The following is a 15,880-nucleotide window of genomic DNA, read 5'->3' on the forward strand; positions in this document are numbered from 1 at the left end:
GAGCTAAGGGGACTGGTACTTGCATTGAATTCACCGATCCATTCACTCTACTATGCTAAACACAGAAATGAATAAGTAGAAAAGACTATCCGTAGATAATCTAATATCGTTATTGGAGCTATGAAAAGGGTAGCAAAGGGTATACTGATGCGCTGAAGGTTTGGGTCATAGAGGTCGTGAAACACAAGCGAGTCCATTCATTCCGAGTCAATAAAAGGAGTGTCGAGGTGTCCAAAAACTTGGATATCCGCTGCCGGGTCGTCAGGACCACGCTGGGCACGACGGCTGAGTTGCTCTTCTACTCGAGAGGGGCCTATCACCTCGTTGTTCAAATGGGTGTATTCCACACCTGCGTTCGCAAGTATTGCCTGGATCGGGTCAATTTTAGTAGGTTTTTCTTTGGTGTCATTGTCATCATAATCATGTTTCTCGCCACGGATCTCAGCAGCAAGCTGGCTCATCCCGTCATCTTCGTCCTTTATAGGCACACCATCGGCACCGAAATCCTCCTCGAATTTGAAATCCATGACATTCACACCAGCAAGGCTTTCGGCTACCTTGGTCTTATTAATGATATCGCGGAGAAAAAGCATTTCATGTTCATACTTGAACAGATTCTTCAAGCCGAATATCTCGCCTTTTTGGTCGGATTTTGCCTGGATTCCCTTGAAGTAGCGGCGCTCAGAGCTTGCGGTATATCCGATCTCCCCCTGCTGTTGTTTGTAGATCTGTCGTGCATAAACAATTTCCTCGATTGTACCAGCAGAGACCAGCCGGAACACTTCGACATCACGCTGTTGACCAATTCGATAGGCTCGATCTTGCGCCTGAAGGTCGTACGCTGGATTCCAGTTCGGGTCAACAACAACGACCTTGTTCGCCGATGTTATGTTGAGCCCGACGCCACCTGCCTTAGTCGAAATCAGGAAGACAAATTGTTTCGGGTCGGAGTTGAACTCATCCACGACTCTAGCGCGCTCATCGTACGATAAGGATCCGTCAAAATACTTCACGTTATAGCTTGTATTAACGAACAGCATGTGTAGCATTTTCAGCAGTCGGACACTGTGTGAGAAAACCAGTACCTTATCCCCATTCGCATGCCAAAACTTGAGCAGCTTTCGAAGGACTTTCCACTTGCCACAGAACTCGGGATTCGCAAAGTTAACAATGGATTCTCGAGACTTATACAGATCCTCCCAGTGGTCTGGTAAGGCTATTTGTAGCATCTCAAGTTCCTTTTCTTGCTTTTCTGAAGCGTCGTTCTGCCGAGGCATGAGGATTGCTAGGTGATTGCTGAGTTTCTGCAGCAGCATTATGGCGGGAAATACAAATGACTGCCAGGTGCTTTCTGTTCCAGGAATGATTCTTCGACAGCACCAGCCAGATTTCTTGCCCGAGCCGCAATCGCAGTGTTCTGTCGAGTACATAATGTACTCCACAATGGTGCTCTCCAGGAAGCTCTCATAAGCATCTGCCTGTGTCGTTGTCAGAGGGCAGAATACCACTCGGTCGCTCTTTTTGGGTAGCTGATCAGCGATCAACGACTTCATCCTACGTAGGAAGAATCGCGGCAAGAGATTTTTCACAAGCATCCGCGCAGTTCTTCGAGCCCTGCGGAGTTGACTCCAGGTTGCTGTGTGCGATTGGCCAATCTTCAAAGGTCCCGCGATGAATGTGTTCCATTCAAACATCGGGCCAAGCTTGCCAGGATTTGCCCAGTTTAGAAGTGTCCAAAGCTCCTCGTATCGGTTCTGGATGGCTGTACCGGTGAGTCCGATGCGGCAAAGCGCGTTGATTTCGTTCATGGCCTTCGTCACTCCGGCCTTTTGTTCCTTGATTTTATGACACTCGTCCGCAATCACGCAGTCCCATTCCACCATATTGATAGAATCCTTGTTTCCTGAGTAGGTTTCGTAAGTCATGATCAAAACTTCCACCCGCCCAGACTTTGCAGCATCAAGGGCAAGCTCCTTGTTTGGACCGTGGTACTCATCGACATGCCACCATCCCCATCGGTTAAATTCGGCCCGCCAATTCGATTTCAAAGACCCAGGACAAACAACCAGAGTGCGAGGATACCAGGGGTCACTATCCATCCTCCGCATTTTGCGCATCCGTTTGGAATCCCGTTCATCGCCAGTCTTGCCGTAAGCCGCGGTTAAGAACGCAATGACCTGAATCGTCTTCCCCAGACCCATGTCGTCACCAAGGATACCCCCCGTTTGATAGACAAACATCTCATGTAGGAAAGCCACTCCATCTACCTGGTATGGTCGCAGCCACTGTCCGATAGCCGCGGGAACCAGGCCAAGGGAACACGGGAGCTCGATGTCCTCATATGGTCGGGGTGGAATGCTACCCGGGAAGAACGGCCGCTCCTGCAGATACTCAAGATTCTCGTCATCAGAGAATTCAACGTCGTCGTACGAAGGCGGAATCTTCAGTCCGTACACCTGGAGGTGTTCTCTTTTCCGATTGAACTGTGATCGCCGTTTCCGAAGATATTCAGGAAGCGGCTCTGCCATCTCGTCTTCAGAGGGTACATCGTGTTGTTCTCGTAGGTATCTCTTGGTTACACTAGATAGAGAACCTTGTTTTGATGGATTCGGTACCACGTCATCTCCAGATGCTTCCATCTTTGGGATTTTTTGCTTCGCATTGCGAGTTGCAGCCGCGTTCCGTCTTCGTTTTGTAGATTTGCGGTCTTTGAACTTTTTGTATGCAGCCTCGCCATCATTGAAACCTTCATCGCTGTCATCGAATTGCACCTTTACGGGTTCAGATTGAGGATCTTCTTTGGTTTTAATATCTTCGCGATTTTTGCCTTGGAGGTGTGAGCTCTAGGTGAAGTGGAGAATGCGAGGGAGCCATGCATACATACTTGTGATAGCGGCGCGCGAATACCGCGTCACTTCCAAATCATCGTCATCGGATGAGTCGATAGTAATAGCCTCTGTATCAGCGAGACTATTCATAATGACTTCTCCGCATGAGCACAAGACGAATGGTGTTTGGGGGGGGGCTTTTCGGAGAGGGCAAAGGCGGAGAAGTTCGGTTTGGAAAGGGCGTCATTCCCGATCGGCGGGAGAAAAAAAGCTGTGTCTCCAACCAAACTTCAGGTCTTCTACAAGGCAACCACACGACCTTTCTGTCCAGCATTGGGTAATTTAACCTTAATTTTCTAGGTTATTACTTGCACATCATCAAAGCAGTCCCTTGTGAGTTTCAAGTTCCTCAAGGTGACTGCGATAGACTCAACTGACATCCCACTTCACCAAGTCCCGATAAAGCTTGACAAGCTTGCCTTGCGATTCCTTTACGACTCCGATATAAGAGCGCTTTAGCCAAAATGCCTCTCGATACCTCAACCACGTATCCTCTGACCCGGCTGCGCCTGGATGGTCGCCGATGGAACGAGCTCCGCTTGCTGCAAGCGCAAATCTCCACCAACCCGGCCAGTTCTGGCTCGTCCTATCTCTCAATGGGAAACACGGCGATTATGTGCTCTGTCCATGGCCCTGCCGAGGGCCGTCGGGGTGAGGCTAGTGGTGCGGCTGGCAGCGCAGGTGCCATCGTCGAGGTGGACGTCAATGTTGCTGGATTTGCTAGCGTGGATCGCAGGAGGAAAGCAGGAGGCAGTGACAAGTGATTACACCCTTTGCCCGCCTCGAAACATCACAGCCGGTTGCCATATCCGTGGGGACCTGGCGCCACTCTTTACCGGCGCATGCTAACATCTCTACAGGCAATCCTCGCGAATTGCGACAACTTTGCGCGCGGCCTTCCAATCGCATCTACACACCTACCTTTACCCGCACAGTACAATCAGCATCCACGTTTCAGTCCTCTCTGCCGACGGATCTTTGCTGGCGGCTGCGATCAACGCTTGCACGCTGGCTCTGGTCGATGCAGGTATCCCCATGCCGGGATTACTCACTGGATGTACATCGGGAATGAGTGGCAGCGCATCTACACCTCGCGATCCCCGAAACGACGAACTTGACCCGTTACTGGATCTGTCACTCCCAGAGGAGCAAGAGCTGCCATTCCTGACCGTCGGTACTACTACATGCGTACCCGTCGGAGAGAATCACATGGATGATGAGGAGGAAGAAACTAAAGTAGCCGTGCTCAACATGGACTCTAAGCTTCACTGTACGTATATCGAGACGATGCTGGCAGTTGGCATGGACGGATGTAACCAAATTCGCGAGCTGTTGGAGGGCGTGATCAAAGGTTCGAACCGGGGATGAACCGTGGGAGTGAAACTGATACCCAGTGCATCTGTTGGCGTTAATGGGCGTGCCATTGTTACTTATCTGCCAAAATCAAATCTATTTGAAATCTGCTCAATTCCCCTCATGTTACCTTTCAATACCCCGAGGCAAACACTGTAACCTTTCCACCTTCCCTTTCCCCCTCCTCATCCTCCTCTCTTCTCTCTTCTCTCTTCTCTCTTTTTCACGCTCTGCCATTTCCAGTCCGCACTCCAGAGTCTCGCGGCTCGTCAAGCAGTACCAGGAATACCGTCGATCGTTTCTTCTTCGCCTTTCTCCGCTCGTTCTTGAAATCAGCAACCGGTGTTCAGCATGGAGACAACAGGAACCATGCCGACGGGAATTCTCCCAATGGCATTCCCGGCAACCATGGGTATGAATCCTTCGAATGCTACAGTGTCAATTCCCGGGATGCCTGCGATGACGGGTATGCCATCAATGCCTGGCATGAGGGGCTCGTCCTGCAAGATTGATGTGAGTTGACCAGGATTCATTTTCTTAGGAACACCATCTCAACATATTGCTGACACAGTACGTTGTTTAGATGTTATGGAATTGGTACACAATCGATGCCTGTACGTGTCATCCCCTATAAACTTGTGTAACACTGCTTCATACATCCTGATACTTCCTCTTTAGGCTTTCTCTCGCATTCATGGCGGATCAAATCGCGTGGTATGTTCGCTGGCTCTTGCATCGGAGTCATCTGCCTCGTTCTTTGCCTGGAAGCTCTCCGTCGCTTGGGTAGGGAATATGATTCTTTTATCATACGCCGAGCACGCCAACGCCGCATGTATCTGGATGAGACTACTCTCGAAGGACATTCTAAGGATCCTGAGGCCAAGAAATTCCACGAAAACGGTGCTTTTGGGGCAGGCCCGCTTCCAAAGACAGGGGAGAACGGCCTTCACCAAGCAGCAGCGGAAGAATCAAGAACCGCAGTTGACCAGCAAGATCGTATTCTTCCGTCTCCTGAACCAGCAAACGAGAATACCTCTGGTGAACCCCAGACCACTGCTACTGCCGTTGCCAATCAAGCAGACCAACCACTCGACCCGAGCCATAAAAGTCCCTGGTTCTCTGTCTCTCCCAAACCGGTAGCAGTGGACCAGCAGCAGTGGGGAAACAGTATCCCTATGTCCTCACGCATACCACCCGCTTTACCTTCGCAGAATGTCCGCCATCGTCCGTCGCCCGTCGAGCAAGTGGTACGTGCCTTGCTTCACACCTTTCAGTTTGGTGTGGCCTACATTATCATGCTGCTGGCAATGTACTACAACGGATACATCATCATTTGCATCTTTCTAGGCGCATTTCTGGGGTCTTTGATATTTTCATGGGAATATGTGTCCTCGGACAAGCAGTAAGTCAGTCCCCGGGGAAGCAGTCTTGTGATGCATGTACGAAATGTAACTGCTGATTTAAATATCCAAATTTTCAGAAATGATGCCTGTCAAGTAACAAAGTGTTGTGGTTAATCTATTCCACGTTAAGGGAAGTTTTCCTTTGAGGTTTCAATAACGATATTACAATGTGTGCGTTCAAGCCAATTGACCACGCTTTCTTCACAATCAGTCCAATGGTTTATTCTACAATATTCTTAATCTCTATTCTTTTCCAGCGGATTTTAAAAAAATACACAGTATCATTTATCCAAATAGGCTTTCATATAAACATCAGCCGTATCTTGTTGGTTCGCAAAATTTCTGGCCAGCTGCACCCGTCAGGACCATTCTCTCTTCTCTTAGTCCATATAATTTCAAAAACTTGCTTTGCGAGCGACACATCCCTGAGCCCAGTTGCTGCGTAACAGGAATCAAACCACGAGGAAAAGAACAACTCTGACTCTGGGCGAACAGCTTCACAAGCGGCAATAAACGCAGGCCATATCAAAGTAGCTGTGCTTCCATAATGGCGATCCGCTGCCTCTTGAGCTCTTATCAAGGAATCCTCTACCGCATCGACTTCTCTTTGTAAAAGAGCGGCATCGAGATCATATATGCGGCGATGGAAGTAGACAAGCAGGGCAGTGTACATTGCCTGTGCCCGCGCGCTTTCAAATTGACTCTCGCCCCTCAAACTGTCGACTAGTACCTTGCCTGTTGGACATGACGAGACAAGAAGATGTATGCCCTTCTCCAACACTTTTGCTCGAATCCAAAATTCTTTCAGATCCAATCCCCCTGTTCTATCCTCGGTCATAGATAGATCTCTTTCATTGGCAAGACGTATCACCTGTGAGAGAAGCATCAAAAAGCTCTCGGTAACCCCATACATCTCAGGAAAAAGAGTCAAGCTCCAGCTACCTGGGATTGCTAGATGCAAATCACGCTGTGCCACATTGGGGTCCTTTTCCATCGCCATGATGTCGCCTGAGAACGTGACGCCAGGGTAGATTCGAAACGCTGCTTGGGATGAGTCTTCGTCTGATATGTTAGTGCTGGCCATGTTTGCACATAAACTGTCAATACTTGTTGTTTCAGCCATTATGCGCATATATGCATAACAGTGGTGCAGGGCTCTCCGTTTAGAGGAGACGGTAGTCTGTGTGAATCCATTGACACTGATGAATCTTTCTGCTTGAATCAAGCATGACAAGCGCTTCTCCGAGTCGCCCTTTATCATCTATATTGAATATTAGTTCCACGTACGGTTCTAAAATCACATCTGCTCCCGATACATACGTAAGCCGTAGAAAGGCTTAATAATGCCATCAAGACTTCCTTGTACTTGCTCTGTCTTGGTGGAGACATATTCGCTTCCTCGACACATTGAATCAAATGATGCTGAGCAAGCTTCAAGTAGGAATCCCCTGTTTCGGTCCAATGATCAATACACGTTGCTGAATGTTGACCCAAATGAAATGAGCTAGCGCTCAGAAGAGCATTTAATAGCGCGAGGCGTGCATGAGAGGTAGTGCCGCCAATGATCGTCTCTCCAAAGGTGCTGACCGCGCAAGGAACAACTAGGTTTTTCCACGGGACCTCTTGGCCATGCTCGAATGGCGATATCAAAGGAACAACCCTGTCTCTGTAGTGTGATAGAAGCGGCCATGCTTCTGTGTTTCCATTGAGACTTATGGGTAGGATTTCTAGTGGCGGCTGGGGCGACCGGAAAGACTGTTCACTCTCTTTGATTTCTGATGGTATCAGACCCCATGATATTGAGTCGTTGTCTAGGAGATCATCGAAATCATGGAGAACCCCGGGGTAGCCTGTCTCTATTGTCGGGGTGGATAAGGAATTTGACTCTATGAGCCAGTCTTCAATCGGAAGTATTGCTTCTTCTTCTTCTTCTTCTTCTTCTTCTTCTTCTTCTTCTTCTTCTTCTTCATCCTCAGGACTTATGGTTTCTGTCTCCGGCGAATGAGTGAGTTTTGAAACCCCGAAAGGTCCGCGGAACAGAGAGAACGACGCAAGGTTATTTGTGCTAAACTCGAATCTTTCCAAGTCTAATAAGACCTGGTCAGTATCTCGTCCATATACAGAATCAATCAGTTCCTCGCTCATCTGACGACGCTCGGCTTCTGTTCATTTAATTGCAGTCAGTCGGATTTGAAAAAAAAAAAAGTCCCGAATGCTCTAGCAAGAACAAACCTGTAAAGATTGCATGGCGATGCTTCGCTGCATTTTCAGCGCTCAGCCTGCGAACACCTTGATGGCTATCAATGAATGTCAAGCGATGAGCTAAGGGTCTGGCTCGCGATTTGCCTTTCGTTCGAGGTAAAGTGGGGCTCGTGGCAGTAACTGGAGATCGCCGCTGGGGTTCCCTGCGATTCTGCATAACACGCAAAGATTGGGGGATTGCAGGTCAATAGTGCAAGTCAAAACGGGCGAGCGACTGAAACTGTTGTATTCAGATAGAGAAGGTGATGTTTCTAATGTCAGTGATTTACTTGGCTTTCCTCTAATTACTGAGCCCCGCAGCTATCTGGTCTGGTTGTTCAAGAAAGGGATGTGATTCCGAGAACATGCGGGGTTATCACGCCCGACCATATTTCAGAAGTTTGATGATAGATTTAGTCAAATGACCTTTCATCGATATTACATTTGCGGTTTGTGTTCTGCATCAGGTATGCCAGGTTGAGTAGGATTATGAATATTTCTATTTTTGTCATTGTTCAATCATAGGTATCGTCCAGAAGGGGTTTGCCTCTGGGAGGGGCAAGGTGTGAGACATGTATTCAAGAAAATCAATTGAAGACAACATAACTAAAAATTTAGAGCTTTGCTTTGCTTTCCGGGAGGGAGACTTGGCCGTTAAATACTCGGAACTTGTTGATGGTCTCGGAGAGACTTGCCATCTAGGCGAAACCAGGCTCCCTCCACCCAGAAACACACCCCCTCGAGTAAATCTACCTCCTACTACATCATATGCTTCAATGGTAGTACTCCTTCACCCAGGTTTTAATCTGAGAGACCTCTGCGTCAATAATATCTTGAACACCCTTGTTTGCGGCACCATTCTTGAGAAGGAGATCGGAGCAATGGAACCCCCCCCGGAATAACATGAAGAGGGGCGGAGGCCGTTGATTGAAGTGGACCACCCGGGCGAGAGTTTGAGGATACACCAGAATCTCTCCAAGGATCAAATTGTCTGTTCATAACATCAGGATATGTGGTCCTTGTTTACGGATTAGAGAGGACACGTACCCGTTTGCCCAGATGAGTCGGGTGGTATTGGTCAAATCCCAACCTTTGGTCCATGAATTGACATCCGATGCTGTTTTTCCATTTGCGCTGCCATAAGTATGGCCATTAACCTCGGGGAAGAACAATGGACATTGTCTTTGCCAGTACTCTGCGTTGACTGTACGAGAGACGAGACTTGAAGCACCAGATGGCGCAGCACTAGAAAGGAAATAGTTAGACTCGGTTACAGATAAAAGAAAAAGTATCCGAAGTCGCAAGGGAACTTACTCTTGCCAATAGAAAAGAGGCTCGTTACAAAGAAACCACTGCCATTGCCTATCGATAGTGTTGTTGACGGATCGATCTGTGAACATGGGACTAGATGCATTGTAGGTGTCGTAGCATGCCGTCGTGCTATTATCGGTCCAATAGCCATATTTGTCACATGCTTTATTCCATGCGTAAATACTTGGACATTCCTCTCAAATCTTGAATTGACTTACATCCGGGTAAGTAAATGTCTTTGAACCACTTGGCATAGCCATGTAGGGCTTTGTTCAGGCCGACGCCACTCGGGCCTGGGAGGCGTTTGGATCCCTTTTGGACATTCTGCAGCGAAATTAGCACCAAATGAGGTCAAGTTTGCAATTCAATGACCGACTTCAACATAGTCGCAAAATTGATAAAATTCCGAGTAGCCGGTATAGAAAGTATTTGATTGCCATAACCAGGGCCCATTTTCGAGCGCACTTGGTAGTAAATGTCAGTAGTGACCAGTATATCCCTCTTGTTCAAACGGGGTTAACTTTACCTTGCAAAATCGTCAAAGTGCTCAACATCGCCAAGGCCAAACAAATCTTTCAGCTTCTGAACTTGATGCTTCGACCCTGTTTTTCCGATGCTGTCGACATATTCAATTACTCTCGTGATATCTTTGCTGCAATTTTGTGGCATTCCTTCTTGGACAGGAGTAAAGTATTCCCACTGGTTGCCCCAGTTAGCCAATGCGTATCTTCAGGTCTATTATAGAACGTACAAAGTCATAAATAGCCTGCACTGGCGCACTTGATGCATGGTAGGCCCAGAAAGTGCCCGGGGAAGTCGATTCGGTCCAGGCCGCTAGTGCACCACTATAGGATCCTCCACTGAAGACCCATGGCTGTCGAGACCGTATTAGCTTGGAATTGCGATGTTTTGTCAAATTGAGAGGCCCACCGCATTTTGAGCATTGCTACTGCTGTTAGTGTCGAAAGAGAGCTTCACATTTTCGCAAAATATGTGAGGTCGGCAATAGAATTCGCCAATGTAAGGTATCTTAAATTCTCCGTCGTTAGATCAGCGTATGGTGAGGATTGACCCCAGTAACGATCTGAATAGGTTAATCTCGGCAATTATTCCGCCCTCGGTATATTTCAGGTCTTACGTTCGATAATTAGCACTGCTCCTTTTAGTTCCTTTGCAAGACGACCCGTAAGGGTTTTGTTTGTCAAGTAACCGCCATAACCATCAGCTGCACTCTCTCCAGGAGTAAAAAGCACAACCTATTCCTCTTCGTATAAGTTCTTTGTCCAAGAAAAGGGGCGGAAAGCTTGAACTACCGGTGAACCTTCCCCTGACCACCATTCCGAGTTCCACCAGTAACGCTGAGAAAACGTTCCAAGATGTGGGTTTTCGTGATCGATTAGCTGCTCGAATGTGGAATTACCAGTGAAAGCAATCAATTCTGCCGAAGATGGAGGAGGGACGGGCTTCGGGGGTATGGCTCCATGTACAACGGACGCGTAGAGTATGGAGGACGCTATAGACAGAAGAAAATGCATGGCGAACAGGAGGTGATGGGAGATCGAAAGAAATACCGCGCACGCTGACTCTGGCACGCCATGAGGCCCCTTTTATGTCCCATTGCTATTATATTATATCCGGAACTACAGCGCTGCGACGCTAATGCACTGAGGTTGCGGTTCCATTCTATCGTGCACAAATCAAGATGGGCTAGTCTCAGAAGAGCAAAGAAATGATAATGGGCGGGCCAGGAGACTCAGCAGAGTGGGAATCTGTGATTATCACTGGCTAAACACCCGGGACATTCGACGTAGCTCTAAAATTTGTGTGCTTAGGGAAATCTTGTTGAACAAAGCCGAGTCTCTGCGCGGCCAATCAGTTAGAATCACGGAGACGACTCGCAAGAGTCTCAGATAAGGGCCTAGCGATCGCTGTATTTCGTTCATATTTTTTTCCTTCATTCTGTTTGCTTAGCTGAAATGTGCGTGCAGCCATTATTTCGCAAAGGAACGCCGGCGCAAGACTAGCCTGGAAAATTGCCGTCGGACGCCCGGGATAGTGTGGTAATTGGGAAATGAACTAGTCAAGAACCCCGCTTCCCACTGATATCGACCCCTCTCCATTATATTGATTGTCCCAGTCTTTTTGCAGGACAGGGGGATAAAAATATGAAGTTCCCAATGCTGAGGTGAATTATTCGTACATCCAGGGGCAGAATCTGTGAACATGCAGTACTGCCCCAGTGACCAGACTCGCAAGGCATACTGGCCTGGTGTCTTTCAATGAAATCCCATCTGGCATCTGAAATTTAATCAACTCCAATGATAGACGATAGGCTTTGGCTTTGGAAATGGATTTCAGCCGGATCTCCTTCGCGGATTGGCTCCGCTGTTTGAGCCACTTGTTTGTGTAGAATACCTACCAAGGTAGTATCTCTGACGAGGATGCAACTTGAAATGGAGGGGATTTGCTCGCAAGTCTTTCGCAAACATAACTTGAACCAGGGGATGTAAAACACCCTAATCATCTGGGCGTGTTCTTCGTTATCATCACCTTCCCATTGAGGCGTCCATTGATGGGGACCCACATTAAGTCCACCAGGGATCTCCATTGGCAGATGCGCGGTTGAGGAAAGCGATCGGGGCAGGAATAGTGGATCCCGCCGCTTATTCGAGAAAGTAATTAAGCCCTTAATTCTTGATATGATCTAAAAGATGGGAAAGTGATGATTCCTGGGGATGTCATATCTAATCATTACTTTCTACAATGATGTGCTACCCCACAATTCACATCTGTGGAGTTCTTGCTCGACCGGTCTATAAAATAGGCGTTCCATCTCTTCAGAAAAGATTCATTATCTATGAGAGAACACGTCTTCAGGGAACAAAATATATCAACAACACAATTGGTAGACCTTTTTTCATTCTATAAACTACGAAATGTCCGAGGCGATCGATTTTTCTCTGTTGAAGGGAAGCCCCGAGGAGAGTAAAGCCGTCTCGGCGGCGTTGCTTGCCACCTTGAAGACCCGAGGCGTTGCCAAGTTGAAGAATCACGGTCTTCCTGCTGAACTCATTGCGGAGATGTTTGACTATGTGAGTAAATTTCGATCTGCGAGAAAAAATTCAAGCTAATCAAAGTTCCTTAGACCAAAAAGTTCTTTGCCCTTCCCCTGGAGGATAAGATGATCGCCAAGCACCCTCCCGAGTCGACTCCAAACCGCGGTTACAGCTACGTCGGACAGGAGTCAATTGGAAGTATTAGCGGATATGAGAAAGGTGTATCCGAGGGAAAGCAAGTGCGAGATATCAAAGTATGTTGTCCAGCAAAAGCCATCCCAGCCAAGTATGCTAATGGCACCAAACAGGAGACCATTGATCTCGGCTCAGCACATGACGACCTCGTCGACAACATTTGGGTTCCAGAGGAGAAGCTCCCCGGATTCCGAAAATTCATGGAAGGCTTCTACGAAAGTGCCTTCAAAGTTGAGCTCGAAATCCTAGCCGCGCTCGCCATAGCCCTTGGAATTCCCGAGGACGAGATGAAAATGCTACACGGCAAAGGCGAGAACGAGTTTCGCCTACTTCACTATCCAGCAATTCCTGCATCTGAATTAGCTGATGGCACTGCAACACGCATTGCTGATCACACGGATTTTGGCACCATCACAATGCTCTTCCAAGACTCGGTCGGTGGACTACAGGTAGAGGACCAACAGAATCTGGGTACCTTCCGAGGAGTAGAGTCTGCGGATAAGTCGGAGATTATTCTGAACATCGGGGATTCGTTGCAGCGGTTGACAAACGACACTTTCCGGGCTGCGGTGCATCGGGTCACGTATCCTCCGACGGTCAAGGTTGGCTCAGAAGAGATCATCCCTGAGCGATTCTCAATTGCTTATTTCGCTAAGCCCAACCGCACAGCTTCGCTATTTCCATTTAAGAAGTTTATTACGCCTGCGACACCGTGTCAGTACGAGGATATTACGGCTTGGGACTATAACAATTTGCGCATTACTAAATTGTTCGGTGGAAAGGCTTGAGTTTTTAGGTTGGAGTTAACTTTCAGAGCGGGTTTCCATGGATTCGGAATAGAAATTAAGAACTTGAAATTTATCATTGCCAATAAAATCGAAATACTGGGTTGATTGAAAGTGCCATAGTCAAGAGCACGCACATACAACCGTGGGGATAAACAGAGGATGGTCCACAGTAAAACGAGCTTGATGTTGTTTTGACCAATTAAGATGCACTATATGGGTCCATATGATCTACGTATTCAAATTCATGAAATATCCTTTGCGTATCTTTCACCACTTATAGAGACATTCCTCGGCTATGATTGCCAACCAGATAGATTTGCTTCAACAACAGCATGTTGGTGCAGTGAAAGCGCGCCGTAAGTCACCTGACCCTCTCAGTTGAAACCAACGCTAACAAAGAAACAGAGGCTCATAACCCGGAGGTGTGTACCTTCCCCCAACAACAACCTCACTAACATTCACTAACCTTCACAGGTCCTTGGATCGAAACCAAGATGTGCTATCTATTCTTTTTTTCTTTCTTTTTGTTTTCCCTTCCTATCTTTTTTCCCTTTGTTTGATAGCAAGCTACTCTTTGTTTCCTTTTCTTGGCTCTGGTTAGCCACCTATAGAGACTCGAAGTAGGCCAGGACATACAAGGTGTATCTTTGAGTCAGAGCTTGGATAGCATCTTAGTTACCGCACATTAATCCTGGAGAAGCTTGTCTTTTGAACCGAACTCATTGCTTATTTACCGAGTCACTCGTGTCCGCTCTGATTGGCTGGCTCCATCTGTCAGGTCTACCCGAACCACTCACATAAAGCTTGGCATCGTTTCCACATTTATCATGCGCTACGAGATGCCATCTTAGGATAGACTGTTCTAATTCGCATATCTGATACAGCCTACTAAATACTACACACGAAGAGATCACCACAATTTTAAACTGGACAAGCAGAGCCCTGCCGCAAGGAAGATGTATCAATAGCTGAGTAGACTGCCTATATTACAAAGTGAAAAGTAGCGAAGACAACCAAACACGAAGTCGGCCAGACGCACTTTTCTTTTCATCGACCGGGAGAAAAGGGGAGAGAGAGGGAGAGAGGTTTTTCGTTACAAAAATACACGCTCTGACTAAAGCTTCATCGCCAGGCCGGGGGTAGATCACGCGCGGTGTCGCGGTTTAGTTCTCGCCACAGTCCACGATGGTGGGCTTGGTGTTAGAGCGAATGGAGCCGGAGGAAGAGCCGAGAGCCTCAATCTCCTTGACAACCTTCATGGACTCCTCGTCAGCGACCTCGCCGAAGACGACGTGGCGGCCATCGAGCCAAGAGGTGACGACAGTGGTAATGAAGAACTGGGAGCCGTTGCTGGAGAAAAATGGTCAGTATCGCTAGAGCAGCGCAGAAGCCGGGCGCGAAAAGAGGGACTAACGTGTTAGGACCGGCGTTGGCCATGGAGAGCAGACCGGGGCGGGTGTGCTTGTGGATGAAGTTCTCATCGGCGAACTTCTCGCCGTAGATGGAGCGACCACCGGTACCCTATAAGCCAAAAAAATAATTCGATTAGTCGCGGCGCTCGTAGGCCCAAATTCCTTCGGGAGCACTCACGTTGTGGCGGGTGAAGTCACCACCCTGGAGCATGAACTGGGGAATGACACGGTGGAAAACGGAGCCCTTGTAGCCCTCGCCCTGGGGGAGCTTGCAGAGCTCACGGAAGTTCTTGGCGGTCTTGGGGACGTCCTTCTCGTAGAGGTTGAAGTTGATACGACCGGTCTTGGCTAAAGTGGGAAGTCAGCATCAATGCTGATACAAGTGAAAACAAAGCGAAAGATCAATTGATCATAGATATGAGGCCAATGAGAGCAATGTGAAGGGGAGATATGGGAGATAATGGGAAAGAAAAGCCCCCGGAAGATGGCGTATTGGGATGGGTCTACTTACGGGCACTGGAGCCCACAGCGGTGTACTGGATGTCGAAGAAGGCCTTGGTGTTGTTGGCCATGGCTGCGGATGATGCGAAAGTACGTCTAGCAGCAGGGTGGAAAGCGCAGGGAGAAGCGAAGACGGAGAGTGGGGTGGACTTGAGGCTGGAAAACATGGCGAGGGGTAGGCGGATGGTCTGGATACGGATTAGCGGGATGCCGTTTCGGGGGCGGGTAGCGACCAGGTGTGCCGTTCTTGTCTCCGCGAGCCATCAGGGGAGCCAGCATCTGCCAGCAGAGCGAGTTCCTTCGATTGACGGTGCAGTAGTGGGTGAAGACAGAGGGCAATCCATGGAGAAGATTATCCTGGATGCGATATACGTACAGATTTTAGTAATTGATGATGATGATCACGGTTAAGAGAAGCTTCAAGGAGGAAAATAATGCTGGACGTCGGAAAAGCTTCAAGAGCTCTGAGGCTTAGTCAGCGTCTTATCGGCTGGAGCTTCCGGGGAAGCCCGCTTTTATTTACCCCTGCCGGTAGGAGATGTTTGTTTATTTGCATGGGACAAATCGCTACAATGTCATCTCAGTTTCTACTCCCTCCATAAACTAAGATCGGATAGATAAAGAGTTGAACTAGCTTCCAATTCATTTGCACGGGGTTGTATAGTACGCAGGTAAAAAGTAAGGTCGAGAAGACTTTCAAAAAAAAAGTGATCTACGACAGAAAAGGGGCAT

General features: G+C 48.1%; 7 protein-coding genes across 7 annotated transcripts; 3 read left to right on the forward strand and 4 right to left on the reverse strand.

Moving 5' to 3' along the window:
* Positions 1 to 197: 197 nt before the first annotated feature.
* Positions 198 to 2,978, reverse strand: N7533_006914 (putative DNA excision repair protein (Rad26L); the record flags this gene model as incomplete). Its single annotated transcript, XM_057103564.1, has 2 exons — positions 198 to 2,827; positions 2,885 to 2,978. The coding sequence occupies 2 exons, from the start codon at positions 2,976 to 2,978 to the stop codon at positions 198 to 200; spliced, it is 2,724 nt and encodes a 907-aa protein (XP_056958521.1).
* A 374-nt stretch (positions 2,979 to 3,352) lies between these two features.
* On the forward strand, positions 3,353 to 4,753 carry N7533_006915 (exosome non-catalytic core subunit SKI6; the record flags this gene model as incomplete). The annotated part of the gene is made up of 3 exons (XM_057103565.1): positions 3,353 to 3,648; positions 3,749 to 4,239; positions 4,497 to 4,753. 3 exons carry the CDS (start codon positions 3,353 to 3,355, stop codon positions 4,751 to 4,753), a joined length of 1,044 nt encoding a protein of 347 aa, XP_056958522.1.
* Positions 4,754 to 4,957: 204 nt separating this feature from the next.
* N7533_006916 (high-affinity Cu transporter CTR3) lies at positions 4,958 to 5,647 on the forward strand (the record flags this gene model as incomplete). The annotated part of the gene is made up of 1 exon (XM_057103566.1): positions 4,958 to 5,647. One exon carries the CDS (start codon positions 4,958 to 4,960, stop codon positions 5,645 to 5,647), a length of 690 nt encoding a protein of 229 aa, XP_056958523.1.
* A 298-nt stretch (positions 5,648 to 5,945) lies between these two features.
* N7533_006917 (fungal specific transcription factor domain-containing protein) lies at positions 5,946 to 8,063 on the reverse strand (the record flags this gene model as incomplete). The annotated part of the gene is made up of 3 exons (XM_057103567.1): positions 5,946 to 6,905; positions 6,965 to 7,806; positions 7,877 to 8,063. The coding sequence occupies 3 exons, from the start codon at positions 8,061 to 8,063 to the stop codon at positions 5,946 to 5,948; spliced, it is 1,989 nt and encodes a 662-aa protein (XP_056958524.1).
* Positions 8,064 to 8,658: 595 nt separating this feature from the next.
* On the reverse strand, positions 8,659 to 10,731 carry N7533_006918 (putative serine peptidase; the record flags this gene model as incomplete). Its single annotated transcript, XM_057103568.1, has 11 exons — positions 8,659 to 8,876; positions 8,913 to 9,130; positions 9,200 to 9,359; positions 9,415 to 9,520; positions 9,573 to 9,660; positions 9,723 to 9,895; positions 9,948 to 10,070; positions 10,127 to 10,148; positions 10,175 to 10,280; positions 10,335 to 10,452; positions 10,510 to 10,731. The coding sequence occupies 11 exons, from the start codon at positions 10,729 to 10,731 to the stop codon at positions 8,659 to 8,661; spliced, it is 1,554 nt and encodes a 517-aa protein (XP_056958525.1).
* A 1,401-nt stretch (positions 10,732 to 12,132) lies between these two features.
* Positions 12,133 to 13,235, forward strand: N7533_006919 (isopenicillin N synthase family dioxygenase; the record flags this gene model as incomplete). Its single annotated transcript, XM_057103569.1, has 2 exons — positions 12,133 to 12,288; positions 12,342 to 13,235. 2 exons carry the CDS (start codon positions 12,133 to 12,135, stop codon positions 13,233 to 13,235), a joined length of 1,050 nt encoding a protein of 349 aa, XP_056958526.1.
* Positions 13,236 to 14,398: 1,163 nt separating this feature from the next.
* On the reverse strand, positions 14,399 to 15,315 carry cyp4 (peptidyl-prolyl cis-trans isomerase; the record flags this gene model as incomplete). Its single annotated transcript, XM_057103570.1, has 4 exons — positions 14,399 to 14,585; positions 14,650 to 14,756; positions 14,826 to 14,995; positions 15,159 to 15,315. The coding sequence occupies 4 exons, from the start codon at positions 15,313 to 15,315 to the stop codon at positions 14,399 to 14,401; spliced, it is 621 nt and encodes a 206-aa protein (XP_056958527.1).
* Between the last annotated feature and the right edge of the window lie 565 nt (positions 15,316 to 15,880).

Source organism: Penicillium manginii, assembly GCF_028828005.1.
Source record: "Penicillium manginii strain IBT 31320 chromosome Unknown utg000005l:1.0-5665137.0:1.0-5668048.0, whole genome shotgun sequence".
Lineage (NCBI taxonomy): Eukaryota > Fungi > Ascomycota > Eurotiomycetes > Eurotiales > Aspergillaceae > Penicillium > Penicillium manginii.